The following is a 20062-nucleotide window of genomic DNA, read 5'->3' as shown; positions in this document are numbered from 1 at the left end:
ATCATTCAGTTTCTCTTTAAAACACGCGAATGCAATGTAAAATGCCAGGTGAAAGTTTTACGCATTTAGTCGTGTCTAAGGAATTGGACTATATATGATTTTTGCGTTTTAGCTTAAATATCTTTAATGTGGGTTTCAAGCGTATATATTCTGAACATGAGCACTAAAAACAGGTACAAATGCAACATTGATGGGCAAATATCAGACAAATATATGAATTCACCCATAGAATGTGAAATTTTTCTTTTTCACTATCCCATCTAAACAAAATTTCGATGTTACCATGAGCGGCTTCAGCTAAATGACCTTCTCATGCCCAGGAAATCTAAGGCAAGAGTGGAATGCCCATTTCTCTTACATCCCCAATCGAGCAGAAAAGGTAACCTGTTAATAAAACAGAGTTTAGGCCTCACACCCGAACATATCACACTCTCTGTACCCACCGCCAACTCTTTCACAATATTTTTGAGCCTCAGAACAAGGGACTTCAGGTCCAAATCACTTCACCCTCTCACAAAAGAATAAAGCAATAAAATAATATACAGCCTGCTATGCTAATCTATTTCGCCTTCCTCTGCATCACCATTTCCAGCAGCTATTCCACCATCATTTCCACTAGCTATTCCACCAGCAGTAGCCTCTTCCTCCTCTTCATTTTCATTTCTCATGAACAAACCGAATTGCTCCAAACAATTCCTGCCCTGCAACGCAAGGGGTGCCAGTCCATCTTGAGAATTAACAGAACATGTCTCATCCACTGAACTGGGAACGTGATCAGGTTGAGAAGATCTCAGCATCTCCAGATCCTTGAGCAGTTGAGTGTTTTCATCGAGCTCAACAGTTTTCTCCATCTGCCGTGTGTTTATAATGCAAGGTTTATAAACTCATCAATACTGACTTCTTTTGTTTATTGGGCTCTTGCTACCTGAAGCTTGCAAGGCAAAAATTGTGATAACAAGAAGAGAGAATACTAAATAAAACAGAAAGGACTCAAAAACATGCTGTAATTCCAAGCGTGCAGCTTCACGCTCAATCTCCAACTTCCGTTTAGCTTCAGCCGCAGCTTCTGCTTCAGCTTGCTTACGAGCAAATTCTGCTGCTTTTGCCTCTTCTTGAAGCCTTGCTTGCTCTGATAAACATTAATCAATGTAAAAATCAACACCAGGCCAGGTAAAAATCAATCAAAGCTTCTAAATTTCAACCTTCTCTTTGACGCCTTTCTAATTCCTCCCGTTCACGCGGCAGCTTCTCTGGATCTCCCCTGTCATCCACGCAGCATTGAAACGGATTGTCTTGGAACTCCGACGTAAAAGACTCCGGCATAAAAGCCCGCTCAGTCGTTTCCTGAACAAATACGGGAAAAAATGCCCACTCCGCCAGGTGTCACATGAGAATCAAGCCTGAACAAAGACGAAGCTAATTGTCAGTTCGCCAAGTGTCAGCGTCAGAATGAGAAGGACGACGAAAGGTCCCTTTCAAAGGAAGGCCTATCGGCCTAAATATTCCATGGATCAAGGAATCTTATCTTTTAGAATTTTAATCATCTAATTCGTAAACATAGATATAATATTTTTCAATTAATTTGTTTTGTTATTAATTTTTTATTTTTTATTATTTAAATACATTATTTTTTTATTATTATTTTTCACATTGATATAGTGAAGTGTTTTACGATATATTAGGAGAAAAATGTTGTGATATTATATATATAATATTATATTTAAAATATTAAAATAAATAAATATATATACAAAATGTTGTGATATTATATATATAATATTATAATTAAAATATTAAAATAAATAAATATATATACAAGTGACAAGATTGTAAAAATTAAATTAGTGTATGGGTGGTAGGTGTAGGGTTTCATTTTTTTATTGTGGTGGATAAAATGGGAATATGCATGAATAGAGTTTGGACTACTTGATTAATAATCTACGCCTTGTTTCAATGTTTAAATATTGCTCAAAGTAAAGGAATTTCAAAATAATTGAGGATTCATAGAATATTATAAGGGCCAAGGAATTTTAAAATAATTGAGGATTTGTAGAATATTATAAGGGACAAGGATGTGTAATTGGTTGTTGTTCTGTTAAATGTGAAGCCAAAGAACAATCGACGCTGGTGTAGTGATTCGTCTTTTCTCTAGCTACTCCATTGCTTCGCTGAAAGTTACTGCTGATGTAAATCTGAAGAGATTTAAGAAACTAATAATAAAACACTCATAAAATAAACAACAAAAATATAAAAAAACCAGACATGGCAGAAAAAGGCCCCAGCTTTACAGCATTCATCACATTCTCATTCTCTTTATTAAAATAATGTTTATGATACATATAAATACATGAGGAAGTTTGTCTCAAGATAGTGCGTCTATCTTGAACAAACTTGGTTGAGATATTTTCTCAACAAAACACTAATCTAGGAGAACTTAGTTGGAGAGAATCTCTCATCCTAACTAAACTCCCTAGTTTGAGGAACTAACTCCTAATTCTCAAGATTTGATTTATTTAATTATAATTTTGGATTTATAATTGTTTTATTATGAGAGTGAGGCTAACATTTCCCCCCCCCCCCCCCCCTCAATGATAAATCCAAAATAATAACAAGGAACCCTCTTCCAAGTTCTCAAGTTGATCCTCAAAAAACATTGCCTAAAAAACCGTCGACGCTAGATGCTGAAAGAACTCTAATCCAAAGAGAACATTAGTCAGCTGCAAGTCTGAGTCATCTCTGAAATTTTGCTTGAAAACTCCATCATGTGGCAAGTTGCAAAAGGATCCATCTGTCCTTTTCTTTCAATCAGAGTCCTTTGTCTAGTGACAAAATGTTGATGATGCCCACTAGCGAATTTGCTTATCCACTGACAAAATATTGAGAACGCCCACTGGTGAATTTGTTTATGATGCCCACTGGCTGATATGAAAATGCCCACTGGCTAATTTTGATGATGTTTTTGAGACTTTCAGTCTTACAACCACTGTCAATTTCATTGACATTTTCCCCCCTTTGTCAGCTGAAAGGAGATACAATCTTCTTCAAATTATTTTTGAACTCCCCCCTTCAGGTCTAGGAGTGTTTCACTGGCGTACTCCTCCATTCAACTGCATGAGAGTACCATCTTCATTTTTACTGTTGGTTGCAATATGTGTGAGTGAATTCGATTGTAAAACTTATACAATCTTCTGATCGTGGATGACCATTCCCAAGGATCAATCCATGAATAATTGATCTTCAATCTGGTTGATTGTTGTTGTTTGCTGCATTGTGCTAATGAATGATTTGACTTGCCACAATGGGAACAAGGATGGAGATCAAAACACTGATCTTCCAGATGACCTTTTTTTTTACAGTTAAGGAATTTTGGTTTGACTGCAACTTTAGTTTGAGCACGTTTGTTTGTCTGCAACTTCAGCTTATGTGTATTTCTATTTGTCTTCAACTTTCTCAGAACTAGCCAATGTGATTTGTGCAAGAAACCATGCACTCACAAACTTAATGGGCCTTGAATAATCTAGGATATGCAATATGTTTTCATCTTTGTCATATCCTAATCCTCGTTGATTTTTGTTACTTTGGATTTCTTCCCATGGCTTGATGATTGGTTTGGAATAAAGTTGAATTGGATCTGGGACCACTTCGACACTTGAGGTTGGTTGGATCACTGACTTGGAATCACCAGCTGTATTTGTATTGTTCAAAGACTTGGAAGCATCACTCTTCTCTAGCAACTCAGTTCTTTGTAGTTGCGACTCCAGTTGAAGGAACTCAATCATTTCATGTGCATGTTGAAGATGCACTTGAATATCAACAAGAGTTGTTTTGCTGATGTTCACCATGTCACCAGTTGATGATAAAATCAAATTGTTAAGAATTTTGGACAGTTGAATGTGTGTCGCCATGTTAGCTTGCTCACATTGAATTTAGGCTCGCTTGTACTGTTGCTTATTGCTGATGCTTTTAAACACTTGCTAGAGTTTTATAACTTGGTTTCTTTAACTCTTGATTTCATGCTTGCTTGATGACGATCGCTTTGCTTGAATGCTTCACTGACACTTTGTGAATGCTTCAATCAACTTCACACTCGCTCATTTGTTGTAGATGTCGTGCTTTGAAATTTCGCACTTGATTTTGACACGCTCGCTTACTTGGTTTTTTGAATGACACGCTCACTTGCTTTGTTGTTTGAATGGCACACTCGCTTGATTTATTACGTATTGCACTTGCGTTAAACACTGGCTTGATTTGATGCTCACTTGAAGAATAGAATACTAGAATTCACACTCGTTTGATGATGATTGCTTTCTAGATTGCTTGTTAGATTGCTTGCTTGAACTTGCTTGAACTTGCTTGATTGATTACTGAAACTTTATGCTTTCTTGAATGTGCTTATTGAATGTGTTGATTTAAAAAAAGGAAGGGTGTCGAACACTGTCGAAAATGCACCCAAGAGACAAATGACAAGTTCAATCTTGATGGCTTAGTTGAAGATTTGCTTGACTTAATGTATTCACCTTAACAATTCAAACTAGGGTGTCGGTTAGAACCGAGAATGCACCCACACAATTCAATTAAAAAATGTTTATCTGCAAGTGATACAAAAAGTGTTGATGATGTTGATGTCATTTTGGCTTGAAATTCTTGATTTTGTAGCATCCTTAACTTGATTGATTTGATTACATGATGTGAAATGTGCTTGCTTAGAAGATCATCTTATCAAGTTGATAATGTGACACTTTGTGCTTGTGTACTTAAGCTTGATTACAGTAGCTTGATTAAGCGTTCTTATACTTAAGCTTGCTTATGTGCATGTAGTTGTTTAAGCATAATACAAAGAGAGTGTTTTGATAATCTGAACACAAGTCATGCACAGACATTCATTACACACAGTGTACCTAAGATCCCCTTATTCAATTTCAGGCAGATCTAGGACACAAGCACCACAAAAATTATGATTTTATTAATTACTAGAGTACATCATTCTTCAATGTCCCAACTTTGTCGTGGAAACTTCTCAATGAGAATGTCGCACTTGCAAACTTTTGGAAGCAAATCATCTTCAAAAACTTCTGGAATTGAATCAATCGCTCTCAAAGTAAAATATTACTTTGGATTACAACAATAAGTTTTCTCTCAAAAATATTCACTAATCCTTAAGACTCCACAAAATCACTTATGACTCCATTACATAAAAAGATTACAAATACTCCTTACTTGTACAAAAAAATTAATTTTTACTTCTCACTCCAAAAAAAAACTTATCACTCCAAAATATTAAAACTTGTCCTTACTCCTCCAAAGGCTTGATATCACTTTATTTAAAAATCACTTTATGATGTAACTTTAAAAAGTAAAATAAAGTGTATGAAGTCACTTATACAAGTGAAATGATTTCAAAAATTAAAATTTCGTGCTCATTCCCTTTAAAAAATAAATTAATGCACACCTTTTGCTGCGTCTTCCCTAGGACATTGAGTTGGAGCCTCTTCACGGTCTGCTTCTACCCTCAAGGAGCGAAATAATTCCATAACTTCCACCAGCATTTCCTTCTCTTTCTTAGCCTCATAAACAAAACCTTCCAGGGTATCAACAGTTACAATCTGGATGGAGCTGGAAGTCCAAATACAAGAAAGTGAACCATCTTCAACACTGATAAATGAGCATCTTGTATCTAGCTCCACATTCAGGGTATTGTCACCATCCAAATGCTCAATTAGAGTATGAAGAACACTTTTTTTTTGTCATTTTGTAACGTGAAGCTTCATGTTTTAGACGGACTGGATGCCTATAGTCGATATATGCACATTATTTGTTCCTGCTAGGTTGTCTCTTGTTCTTTTAATAAACCCCATCTATTCTATGAGGAATACAATATCCTAAATCTCATATGCATGGGCTTAATGTAAACCAGGCCATAATAGTACATGTTTTGAACATGTTTGGATATATTTAATAGTCCATAGTAGGAGTACATTCAAGAGGAGTGATGGATTGGAAGTCATCTTTCATCTCTCTTCGTGAAGTTTTCCCACAGGTTGATGAACGTATTATTAAGGAAGTTACTCTGGAGCACCGCAATGATGTTGATTTAGCTGTGGAATTTATCCTTAATGAGGTGGTTCCTAACCAAAATGACCAAATAGCTGATGCGGAACTTGATAGTGAGCGTTGAATTGTGGTTGGTCTAATTACTCTTAATGATTATCATTCAAGTTCTGAGCAATTTGCACCAAGCTCATCTCATTTATCTGTTTGCTGCTCCATATCTGATGATGATGTGTCTGAGGTGTTAGGAAAAAATTGATAGCATGGAAAAGAGTTCTTTTCTTGCCTCAATATTTTCACATCTACTTAATCATTCCTATGATGAAAACACCAACCAAAGCTCTAAGTCATCTCTGAATCATAAATTACTGTAATATTATATTCCCAACTTACCAACACCCAGGCCTCGAAGAGAGCATGGGAAAATTGATGTTACCAGGCCGAGAGGTTGAAATGCAGGAAGAGAAGGCACGAGGTTCTTCGCCCAACGGTGGCGAGGATCTGGCCGAGGCTATAAATCAAGTCAACCATTTCCTTAGGGACGCTCTTCAGAATACTTGGGAGCGATTAAAAATTTTACGAATGGAGCAACAATTTGAAAAATTTATTCAAAAGCCTAGCCAACAACAGTGTGATTTTGAATAGTTGCCAACTTCCTATCTTAGACTTGTTGCCCATCAAGTTGCTCAGCATTATGGTCTGCAATCAGAGTCTGAAACTAAATTTGAAGACAAATGCAAATTGTAGAGTTCCCAACTTCAAATCTCACATTCGACTATCAAACCATTAAGCTCATGCTCAGCTCTAACTAATCTCACCGCAACTCTGATACTAATTAAAGAGATTTAAGAAACTAATAATAAAACACTCATAAAATAACCAACATAAATATAGAAAAACCAGACATGGCAGAAAAAGGCCTCAGCCTTACAACATTCCTCACATTCTCATTCCTTTATTAAAATAATGTTTATGATACATATAAATACATGAGGATGTTTGTCTCAAGTTAGTGCGTCTATCTTGAACAAACTTGGTTGAGATATTTTCTCAACAAAACACTAATCTAGGAGAACTTAGTTGGAGAGAATCTCTCATCCTAACTAAACTCCCTAGTTTGAGGAACTAACTCCTAATTCTCAAGATTTGATTTATTTAATTATAATTTTGGATTAATTGTTTTATTATGAGTGAGGCTAACAAAATCACCCCCCTTGACTTCAAACTTCAGTGTGCAGTCATGTATTACACATGAGAGAATTAGAAAACTCTAGATCTTCTCTCCTCATCTATAAATTTGCAATTTACTTCAACCTGAGCAAGCAAGGCCAAAGCTTGAAATGTAATGGAAATCTATGATTTCTTCTCCATTGTGTATATTGATCTATGTCTTGTGTTTTGCTATGATTTTCTCCACTCTATTGTAACTTGTGTATGGTTTTGATGAATATTTTTTATTTCCTATCAACCTATCAACTAGTATCAGAGCCAAGTTGAGAAGTGTCGTAACCGCTGCGTCTTACTGTCTGTGATAATTTGTTAATAGTTTTGGATGCTTGAAAAAGTATCTAATGACAAAATTCGGGAAGAACGCAAAGCATGATCAACCTGAATTTTGCTCATAACTGTTGCCGGATAAATATCCTTTAGAACAAAAGTTGGGTCGTTGCAAGTTGGAAGTGCTCCATTAGAAGTGAGATGTTTGGATGTTTGATATCATATGGAGGAAAGTAGGAAAAGCATCCCCCTACAGTGATGGAGCAATGCTGGTAAAATAAAATGTGTTGTTAATATATGTTATGCAACATTTGCAAGAGGCAACGTTGTAGTTTTGAGAAGTATAAACTACCACTTGCAAAATAATTGATAGCACAATGGTTTCTATTTGAACTTGATGACACATATTTTCATTTGATGTTTTTTCCTAGGCTCTTTAACGTTTTATTAAGGAAGTGGAAATGTGGTACATGTTTTATTATATAAGTTTGGAATTTTAATAAGGAAATGAAGTAATTCATCAATTTTTTAACTAAGTGGATATGTGGTGAAAAATAATAAGTTTGGACTTTTAAAACGAGATCAATTTTGGCTTTTTATTTTAAATTGGTGTAACAATTAAAGTCTTATATTGCAAGTGGACTTTTTCTTTTTGGAGCATCAACTTTATTGAGAATGGAGCCAACAACAATAAGTAATATGGAGAAGTTGGGTGGGGTTAATTTTTCCCTATGGAAATAACAGATGGAGGATATACAGATTTTAAAGGATCAATATTTGCTTATTGAGGGTAAAGCAAAGAAACCATCATAGATGACAGATGAATAATGGAATAAGCTATATAGGAAGGTGATTGCTACAATATGTGAATATCTAGAAAACATTGTGTATTTCAATGTGTCTGGAGAAAAGACAACTTAAGGATTATGGAAGTAGCCATGATCTATATAAGAAGAACATGGCATAAAACAAAGTGTTCTTGATGAAGAAGCTTTATAATCTCAATATGAAGGAGGGTGCTTCAATTGTTGAGCACTTGAATGAATTCAATATTATTACTAGTCATCTTGCTTCTATTAAAATCATTCTAAATGATGAAATTATAGCTATCTTGTTAATGTGTTCTATGCCAGACAGTTGAGAAAATTTAATTGTAGCTATGAGCACTTCAACACTTGTAGGAACCTTGAAGTTTGATGATGTCAGCAATGGTTTAATGAATGAGGAGTTGCAACGTAAGTCAATTGTGAAATACCACGGAGGAGAAGTTCTAGCATTAGCTGATCGTGGTAGGAAAATTGATTGAGGTCGACAAGGGCGTTCAAGATCAAGAGGCTGATAAAAATAAATGAGGGACAAACTCATATTCTTTCATTGTGGTAAACTCGGGCACATGAAGAAAGAATGTCGAATCTGGAAGAAAGGACAAAAGGATCAGAAACTGACCAGTGCAAATCACAAGTCATCCAACACAAATGAAGGTGAGACTATTGTTGTCACATATGGTGATGTGTTATTTACTATTTCAGTAGAGGATGCATGTTTATATACATCTAGTAGTATCTTTTATTGGATTCTTGACTCTGGGGTATCTCTCCATGTAACCCCATGAAAAGATAGTTTTGTTGCATATAATCTTTGTGATTATGGTAGAGTGCATTTGGGATAATCATTTTTGTAGTATTGTTGGAGTGGGAGATATCTAGATTAAGATGAAGGATGGACAAGATATACTGTTGAAATAGGTTAGGTATGTACCATAAATGTGCATGAGTTTGATCTTTATGGGACGATTATATGATGAAGGATATTATAAAAAATTTGGAAAAGGAGGTTGGAAAATTAGCAAAGGAGCTTTGGTCATGGCCAAAGGACCCAAGACATGAACATTATATACATTGAAGGCAATGATAAGAAAATAAAATTCGATTGTTGTCACAAAAGAATGAAATTCGGTAGAGCCGTGGCATAAGTGTTTGGGTCACATGAGCGAGACAGGCTTAAAATCCTTGTTGGTAAAAATTTACTACCAGGTTTGAAATCCAATAATCTTGATCTTTGTGAGAATTGTATATATATGGTAGACAAAGAAGAGTTTCATTACTTAGAGGTGGTCATGACAGAAAGAAAAAAATTTAGAATTGATACATTAAGATATGTTTGGGCATGTTAACATTAAATCATTAGGAGGAGCATCATATTTTGTAACATTTATAGATGATGCATCTAGGAAGATTTGGGCCTACCGTATGAATAGTAAAAGTGAATTGTTTGAAATATTTCAAAAAGTCCATGTTGTTGCTGAAAGAGAAACTAACAAATTTCTCAAGTGCTTGAGAACAAATAATGGTGGAGAATATTACTCAAAAGCATTAAACGAATACTGTAATAAGTTTGGAATAAAGCATGAGAAGAATATTCTTGATACTCCTCAACATAATGGTGTTGCAGAAAGGATGAAGCACACCATTATGGAGAAAGTGGGGAGTATGTTGTCAAATTATGGATTGGAGAATTATTTTTGGGCAAAAGCAATCAGGAGAGTACGCTATCTTATAAATCAATCTCCTACTACAACCTTGGATGGTGGCATCCCTAAAGAAGTTTGGATTGGTAAGAAGTTTAATTATTCTCATTTGAAGATCTTTGGATGTGAAGCATTTGTAGACAATCCAAAACAAAATAGAACTAAGCTAGATGATAAATCTATGAAATGCATTTTTCTGGGATATGCGAATGAAGAATTTGGATATCATTTATGGTATCTAGTCAAACATAAAGTTATTAGAAGTAGGGATATTATATTTAATGAGTCGGAAATGTTTAAGAGGTATGTAGGTGAGTTAGAGGTCAAGATAGTTATTAACAAGTTTGAAGAGTAGCATGAAAACATCCCACCAATGGAATAAAATGGACAGTAAATTCAAGAGCAGGAAGGAAAACAAGTGGAAAATGATGAATACTAAGAAGAAGGAATCTTTCAAGAACCTCTACAAGAGATTCAACTTGATAACACACCACCACAGTTGGTTCATAGATCTCGTAGACCTTATAAGCCTTCATAGAGGTATTCTCCTTCAAACTATATCCCATTAACTAATGAAGGTGATTCTAATTGTTTTCAAGAGGCTTGTAAAGTTGAACACTATAAATAATGGAAGAAAGAAATGGAGGAATAAATGAACTCTTTGCTGGGAAATAAAAATTGGGAATTGGTAAATATCCCAAAAGGTAGAAAGGCTCTACAAAACAAATGAGTATACAAGATTACGCATGAAGATGACAAAAAGAAGGACAGGTATAAAGCAAGGATGGTGGTGAGAGCATTTCCCCAAAAAGAAGGTATTGACTTCACTGAGATTTCTCACTTGTTGTCAAAATGTCATCCATTAGTGTCATTCTTGGTCTTGTTGCTGATTTAGAATTAGTACGTGAACAATTAGATGTGAAGACTACTCTCCTTCATGGTGAATTGGAGGAAAAAATTTATGTGGAGAAACCAGAAGGCTGCATAGAAAAAGGAAAAGAAGACTTAGTTTGTAGTTTGAAGAAGAGCCTTTATGGATTGAAACGAGAAACTCGACAATGGTATAAGAAATTTGATTCATTCATGTTGGAACATGGTTTTCACAAGCTGGAAGATGATCATTGTGTCTATATAAAGAGGTATTCATAAGGAAAATATATAATATTACTGTTATATGTGGAGGACATGTTGATTGTTGGGAATGATAAGAATATGATCAATAGGTTGAAGAAATATTTGGGCAACAAATTTGCAATGAAGGATTTGGGTCCAGCACAACATATATTTGGCATGAGGATAATGCATGACAAGAAACACAAAAGGTTGTGGTTGTCACAAGAAAAATATATCAAGAAGGTTCTTGATAGGTTTAATATGAAGGATGCTAAGCTAGTTGGTACCCCCATTGCAACCCACTTTAAGCTAAGTATTGAGTTATGTCCTAATGATGACAATGAGAAGGAAGAAATGATTAAGATTCCTTATGCTTCAAAAATTGGAAACTTGATGTATGCCATGGTATGTACATGACCAAACATTGCATATTCAGTGGGAGTAGTGACCAAGTTCCTTGCAAATCTAGGCAAACAACATTGGCAAGCAGTAAAATGGATTTTGAGGTATCTCAAGGGTACTATTCATTACTGTTTATGTTTTGGTCATAATAAGACTATGCTTAAAGGATTTACAGATGAAGATATGGCTGGAGATATGGACACCAAAAAGCCCATTACAAATTATTTGTATACATTTGTAGTGCAACAATATCTTGGGTGTCAAGGCTGCAAAGAATAGTACCTCTCTCTACAACAAAGGCATAGTACATAGCTTCAACAAAAGCTTGTAAAGAAACGTTGTGGATGCAACAATTCCTAGGAGATATAGGAATAAAGTAGGACAAGTATGTACTATATTGTGATAGTCAAAGTGTCATTCACTTGGTGAAAAACCGAACACTTCACTACAAAACAAAGCACATTAACTTAAGGTACCATTAGATCTGACATGTGTTGGAGGAAGGACAATTATCCTTGGAAAAAATCCATACAGATATGAACCCTGCTGATGTGCTCACTAAGATTCTACCAAGAAATAAACATGAGCTATGTAGAGGCATGGCAAGACTTGGTGTGATTTGATTCAGGACTCTTCATTTGGCTTCAAGTGGGAGAATGTTAAATGTGAAGCTAAAAAATGTAGCTGACGCTGACGCAATCAACTGTCTTCTCTCCATCTACTCCATCACTTAATCGAAATTTACCATCAATGCCAACCACTGCCCTTATCTTCTAACGTCACTATGCTGTCATGTATTTCACATGAGAGAATTAGAGAATTATAGAGCTTCTCTCCTCATCTATAAATTTGTAATTTTCCTCGGCCTGAGCAAGAAATCAAGGCCAAGGCCTACAATGCAATGAAAATATGTGATTTCTTCTCATTGTGTATTTTTATCTCTGTCTGTGTTGTCTGCCTTATGTTGTTTCTCAATTTTAATCATTCTGTAGGCTAATTTGTCTCTAATTTGTATTCTCCACCCATCATGTTCTATTCAGAATTTGTAGTTTGGTGACTAAATTTTAGACGATTTCCTTGTTTCATATTCTAAGAAGATTTAATAAAGAGGATGATAGCTTGGCCAACCAAGCATGCAAAACAGGGTGGAGTTTCTATGTTTCAACTCACCTCAACATTGAAGCTCTCCCATGACAAATCCTATGGCATGTAAAACTCAGATCACAAAACAAAACAAGAGTCAGGACTAATATTGTTACTTGACAAGTGCATGTATTTCATTTTTTTTTGTTCTTAGGCCCATTTTGGAATTTTTTTTGCATATAGATATAGAATATTGGCATTCGCTGAAATAAAGACTCAGGTTATCTAGTTTCAATATTCATGAAGAATCTTACAACTCCCATCCTTCATCCTCAACCTAGTGTCTTTGTAATCTCCATGCTCTCTTTATGAATGCAAATATATTACTTCGATTAAGAAAAAAATAATGTAGCCCATGGGAGGCAACTCGATCTATGATCGACTTGGTCCCAAATTTTCTGAGTTCAAGCACCTATGGGTCAACCTACAAAAAGGCTAAAATTTAATAATGTAAATTTATGAAATATAGAGAAATTATTTCTTAATATATATTCTTTTAATTATTCATGATAAAAAAAAATTAATACATAACATCAAATTTAAATATAAAATTACACCCTAAAAATAATTAAATTAATATGTGACGTTTTTCTAATAGCAATATGTTTTGAAAAAGTATTTTACCATTACTCTAGACTAGAAACCATGGTTCCAATTTGGATTCCCTTTTACTTGTGAGATAATTTTTTTTGACATTTTGGATCTTTATCCTAATCGTCAAGAAAAGTTATGATTAAATTTTTCCCTTCAAGAGTGATGGTTTGATAACAAGTTGACTCTTCACCAATAAAGTTTTGATTAAAATATTTTCCTTTAATAATATACTAATGTTCAAACTTTTCACATATTTATCATAAGAAAAAAATAAATGACCAGAACACACAAAAATTGACTTATTGAATCTGAATCGTATTATTCCTTTATAATTAATAGTAATAAAATATTTTCTATTTTTGGTCAACATAATGAAATGACCCTTTCTTTGTCATTTTTACTCAAAATTGATAGATATTTTTAAGAATCATAAGTTTAATTTATTTAATCTGAAAAGTTAAAGTTCCTTAAAAAGTTTTTTAGAATGTTTAATCCATTAATGCATTCAAAAGTACACTTTAAACCATAAATAATCACAATCTTGCTTAAAATTATATTGTCGAATTGAAATAAAAACAAATATTTTGTCTATTATCTAAAATAAGTCTAAATTATATCAATAATCCTAACATGGTTCACAGTTTAGTGTGGAAAGAAACATCTAAAAATGAAAAAAACCAGTAGTATTAATAATTCTTCTTCCTCTGCAGTTTTGAAGCTAGCTCCTTGCGTGATGATCACATACTGATGATATTCAATGTAGTCTTAACTTGGTCTTTATAACCTTTTCTTTATTTATGTTCTTCCCCTCATGGAAAAGATTTTCTTGAAAGAAATTTCTAGCTTCAGTTTTGGGAGTTTGCAGATTTAAGTTCTCAATGTTTTTTCTACTCACTTAGATTCTTACAACTTGTCCCATGAAATATGATATTGATTATCACTTTATTAAGATAAGTTCCCATTTCTATTTGTATTGGATAATTCTTTATCTTTTAATTACATGCATTCAAGCTTTTAACTAAGTGTAAATTTTTTAAATATTGCCTGAAGTAATAATAACTCAGCACAATGAAAATGTGATCTATCTATCTCTATAGATTGGTTGAAGCTAGACTTGGAGATTTGTAATTCATTTATCTCTATGTGTTGCTATTTCATTTGTTCCATTCCATTAACCTCTATTTGTCATTTTCAGTTGCTAATATTATAATATTATATTACACAGTACATGAAGCACATCAAAACATACAACAAAACCAGCGTTAATAGTAGCAACTGTTGGTATTTCATTTGTTCCATTCCATTAACCTCTATTTGTCATTTTCAGTTGTTAATATTATAATATTATATTACACTTATTGTAATATTATATGTATTATAATATTACACAGTACATGAAGCACATCAAAACATACAACAAAACCAGCATTAATAGTAGCAACTGATTGTATGCACATTTTAGATCCATCATAACTCTTAGTTTTGAGCATCCAACTTCATCAATATCAACATCGTGGATACATAAAAAGCTAAGTATTAATGGAAAACTCCCATATATTAGCTATTTGATCACACTTACAACTTAAATTAATTCCGCCCCCCTACATAATACAATCCACTAACATGGAAAATCATCCTCTTAATTTACCAAAAAAATATTTATTTAAAACCAACCACAGAACATTTTAATGAAACTTGCTCAAATGGACTCTATGTAACTTGAGAAAAACATACCTTAGTCAGAGTCGTTAGACTCAATTGGAGTGGTGAGCACCATTTTGTCTTGCGAATGTTAGAGATTGCAACTGAGTTGTTTACTTGTCTCTAGTAATTATAGGCAGAATTGTGAATATAGTTATCAATCAAATGAGAAAAGTACTGATTACACGTTTTTTTGAGGTAGCAAAAGAAACACCCGATTTTGAAAATGGTTATTCAGAATAACATTTTTTTTTAGAGAATATTTTTGACACTCCAAATTTTCTTATGTAACATTTTTTTTAAATGTTACTCGTTTTCATGCTGATTTTGAGAAGTGTTGATGCAAGATCAACCCATTTTTTTTAGAGGGCTTATTTTTGACACTTTTTTTTTTTATTTATCAAGTATGAACATTTGTTTTAAAATGTTAGTGATTTTCATGGTAATTTTGAAAAGTGTTGATGCAACATCAACCCTTTTGTTTAAAGAGTTTATTTTTTGCACATTAAATTTTCTAATGCATTAAGTGTGGATAATTTTTTTTTAAATGTTGGTGATTTTCATGTTAGTAAAAAAAAAAACCATGACAGAAAAATCAAATATAAAAATATACATAAAATGAAGAAAACAAATCATATAAAATAAAGAATTAAATTTAAAAAAAAAAACATTAGGTTGCTCCCCATACCGACCTGGGTGGGGAGGTCAATTCTGCGCAGCTACCCACTTGCCTCGTAGCCAGGCCTCGCAACCATTTGTGTCAAGCCCACAAGTCACGGATGCAATGTGTGACGAGTTGGGTGGGCGCATTCTTAGTTAAATGCGACGAGCCGGGCAAGTGATGAGTTGGTGGGTGCGACAAGTCGATGAGCGGCCAAATTGGTTGCGACGTTTGTTGCCACGATGAGACGAGTTGGTGTTGCGAAGAGTGGGTGGTCGGTTAAAGACGCCCGAGGCATGAGCGCGACAAGCCAATGGAGGGTCGAAAGACTGAAAGGATGAAAATTTGGCTAAGTGTGCGAACTTTGCAAAGGAGAGCTTATACCATGTGAAGTTGGGCATGTGGACCAGGCGAGATGACGGCATGGGAAAGTCGACATGAAGTGTGGGAGAGTTGGCTAAATTGGCAGGTTGGCCTGGGTAGGGTGACCCATGTTAAATCCATGGAGAAGCATATAAGTAAACAGACACCATGGAGGAGAAAGCCATTCGTTCGAAGTTCACATCACAAGTGCAAGTTCAAGGAGAGGTGGACAAACAAAGAAGTGGGTGAACTGAACAAGGGCAAGGTGTAGGCATCTCTTGACCGAAGCACCGAGACGAAGGAAAGCAGAATGCAGGTTTCGAGTTTCGTCGGTCACTAGTTGGACACTCTGCCCGACGGGTGGACTGGGTAGGGCATGCGACCCGCGAAAAGCACGTTGGATGATGGGCGAGCTAGGCCAAATGACGGTTCTACGGAAAGACAGTCTCGTGGTGCAACTGTTGTTAAGTTTGCGGTGCCGCTGCAGTTGTGATTGCGGTAAGGCATACGAAGGTGCGGGCGAAGCGCCGGGGCATTGGGAAAGCTGTGGATAAGCGCTGGATAGGGCAACACGCCGAGAGAGATAGACCAAACGGGCGACGAGCTGCGGAAACCAGTGGTGCGACAGGTTGGTGCGACGAGCTGCGGTAACCAATGGTGCGACAGGTTGTTGCGACGAGCTGCGGTAACCAGTGGTGCGACAAGTTGGTGCGATGAGTCAGTGCGGAGGGCAGTTCGGGGGTGGATGCCTATGCCCGGTGAGTTGGGCGACCTGACCCAGTAGGGGTAAGCGATTGCTAAATGTGGTTCGGGCACGACTGAATGTACAGGGCAAACTTTGGATTTTGATAAAAATTGCAAGAAGGAAGTTGGGGTTCCTCTTCAAAGATTGTAATTGTATATTTTATGAAAGATTATTATTATCATTTTGGGTAAACTCATATTCAGGGAGCTGCCCTTCCCAATAAAGATCATATCCATTGTGCATAAGTTATAAATGATAATGATGATGAAAGAAGATTAAATGAATGCTTCCGTTGTGTTATGAATGTTAATGCTTAGAAAGTGAAAAATAAACTAAGTATGAAATGTTAGGCGTAGTCCACACTTGAATGTATTGTTGAAAAGAAATCAGGTGGTGGTGTTGCACCTGCTTATGAGCAGTTTAAAGACTACTACCAAAATAGGGGCATGACAGGTGGTATCAGAGCTCTGTATTCCGTGGGTTTTGTTGAACCAGATTTACAGGCAAAGTGATACAACTGCACTTCACGACAGTTGGTATTAGAAGTTGATTCAATTGAAGTTTTGGGTTTTGAAGGCTAATGACTGTTGAAGGTGAAGCAAGTGTTGAAGACTTGCCGAACGGATGAAGATGGTTGAAAGGGCACTTCAAAAGCTTGAAGACATGATTGATTATTGGAAAGGTGAAACACTGAGATGCTATGAAGCTCTTGTACGAGAGTGGGAACTCTTGTTACATATGGGAAGTAGGATAGCATACATGAGGGAGGACTTGAATAATTTTCATTGGAAGACTGATGAACTCAAGGAACTTGATGAGGAGATATGGCAGGGTGATAATAAACTCCAAGAACTCATGGATGGAAGGGTTCGACTAAGGGAAAAGAGTACCATGGCACAGGCTAAAGTCAAGGAAATTGAGGATGATATTAAGAAGGACTTTCTTGCTAGAAAGCTCGTTGTGATAGTGCAAGATGAGCTCGATTACATTGACAGACTCAAGGACTATCATTGAAACATGCAGCCAGATGTTCGAAAAATTGGTTCACTTCGAATGGAAGGAGTCAATGTGTGCTTGATTGGTACACTTAAGCAGGATGCGATGGAGGACACACTTGAAGGAACTCAAGCTGAAGCAAGATCGAATTGCTTAGATGAGCCAAGCAAGGAGTTGAAGTACCTTAAGAAGGAAGTCAGGTTGAAGCACAAGTTGATAGAGTCTTCTGAGGCTAAATTGTTGAAGAAAGTTGCTGAGGTAAAACACAAGATCAAGACGAAAGATGATGGAGATTCCTTGAAGTTGAGTTTTGTGCAGGTAACCGTACATGGCAAAGGGTTTGCAGCTTTCGTGGACATGGGAGCTACGCATAGTTTCCTTAGTAGGAAAGCAACAAAGTTTTTTGGGAAGAAAGTTGAAGTGGGAAGATAGTGGAGTGCTTTCAACACAATAAACTCTACCATGAATGCCGTGATTGGTGTATTGGAGAACATTCAGGTGAGAGTGGGCTCTTGGTTTGGAAATTTGGACTTGAGGATCGTTGACTTGGTTGATCATACTATGGTGCTGAGACGAGACTTTTTGAAGGATGCACAAGCCATACCAATGGTGGACCGAGATATTCTCTTGATTACAGCTTAAGGGAAAACCTTGTTGATTCCGATGAATAGGAGGAGTTGCTTGGGATATAGACCAAGAATGGCTTCTATGACCTTGTATCCAAAAGATCCGAATATGAAGCATGAACATGTGGAGCAAAGATTTCTTGGATGTAAGACTCGAACAACAAAAGAAGAAAAGTTAGTAGACTTCGTTGCAAAAGCTAGAGGGAAAGATGAAGGTGGAAAATCAATTTCACACATCTTAAAGCACTCGACAAAAACATCTTCCAAGCTGATAATTACCGGCAAATCCCTACATTTCAACCACCAATTATGAGAAAAATCGCAATTGCTATCATGACAGTGCCCAGTGTGCACATAAATTCGTGGGAAAGACCGTCTCCATCGCTGGGAAGCAGTAAACTCGTGGCACTCGGTAACAACACAATGTAAACCAGAGGAAGCCATCGAGTGAAATGAATGGGAAGAGACTTCATTATGTTGCTTGCCAGAGCTTTAATTGCCTCTCTCATCAACACATTTGCCAAGTTCTTTACCCATTGGAGACGAGATTTGTAAAACGTTCCACCATTCTGAGTAAACCCACTATTTTTTTCACTGTTATGAGTAAACCCAATGCTTATCATGACGCTTAAGACACTCTTTTATAGGTCCAAAATTGGCGCAAAATCACTGATTGCTCATATTTCGGACTCGAAAATTTTATTAAAATTGTCAAATCTTACCTGAAATGACTTCCAAAACGGGCGCAAAAATTGCTCATATTTTGGACTTGAAAAAATTGGAGTGACAGTTCATTGCACATTTTGGATTTGAAAAAATTATTAAAAGTGTCCAATCTTAAGGGAGTGACTAATCATGCACATTTCGGATTTGAAATTTTATTAAAATTGTCACATCTTAAGGGAGTGACGGATCATTCCACATTTCGGATTTGAAAATTTTATTAAAATTGTCAAGTCTTAAGGGAGTGACGGATCATTGCACATTTCGGATTTGAAAAATTTATTAAAATTGTCAAATCCAATTTGACGACGGGCGCAAAATCTTAAATGACCGATCGTGCAGATTTTGGATTTGAAAATTTGATTAAGATTGATTTATATAAATTTTTAAATATAATTTATTTTATATGAAAGATAATAAATTAAATGTTACAATTTTACTGGTGAGACCAAACTTTGGTTTATAGGACCTAAAGAAACTAATTATTTAGTTTGATTTAAGATTTTATTCTTATGCTCAAAAAGATTAGAGAAAAGCCTCCCTGGCTCATTATAATTTTGACATAGTAAAAGGCTAGAAAGATCAGTATTGCAACAAAGATTATGAAACTAAGATCTAATGTGGTTGTACCCGAGGCACTCTAAGAGAAAGTGATTTTCATCCTTGATGTTCATATTCTCACAGAGATGGTAAATCCTTTTCATCCATGGTGTTTTAGGAACTGCCCAACGAACCGTTCCACTATGAAACTCATGAGAGTTCGTTGTAATCTTGACTATATTAATTGAATATATATATATATATATATATATATATATATATATATATATAATAATTATTAATTTTTTTTATTATTTTGTTATTTTAAATAATATAATTTATTATAATAAAAATTAAATTAAAATATCAATATTGTTTTTATT

At 35.4% G+C, this 20062-nt stretch overlaps 1 protein-coding gene across 1 annotated transcript; it reads right to left on the bottom strand.

Annotated features, from left to right (window-relative positions):
• Positions 1-387: 387 nt before the first annotated feature.
• Positions 388-15984, bottom strand: LOC149226079 (transcription factor GTE8-like). The gene is made up of 4 exons (XM_089380098.1): positions 15853-15984; positions 1203-1344; positions 999-1129; positions 388-851 (listed from the first exon to the last, which is right to left on the bottom strand). The coding sequence occupies exons 1-4, from the start codon at positions 15982-15984 to the stop codon at positions 555-557; spliced, it is 702 nt and encodes a 233-aa protein (XP_089236224.1). The 3' UTR covers positions 388-554.
• Between the last annotated feature and the right edge of the window lie 4078 nt (positions 15985-20062).

The sequence above is a fragment of the Pinus tabuliformis genome, chromosome J, assembly GCF_031772625.1.
Source record: "Pinus tabuliformis cultivar Carrire ecotype Pingquan chromosome J, CPIR1, whole genome shotgun sequence".
Classification (NCBI taxonomy): domain Eukaryota; kingdom Viridiplantae; phylum Streptophyta; class Pinopsida; order Pinales; family Pinaceae; genus Pinus; species Pinus tabuliformis.
This window is presented reverse-complemented; position numbering and strand designations above follow the sequence as displayed.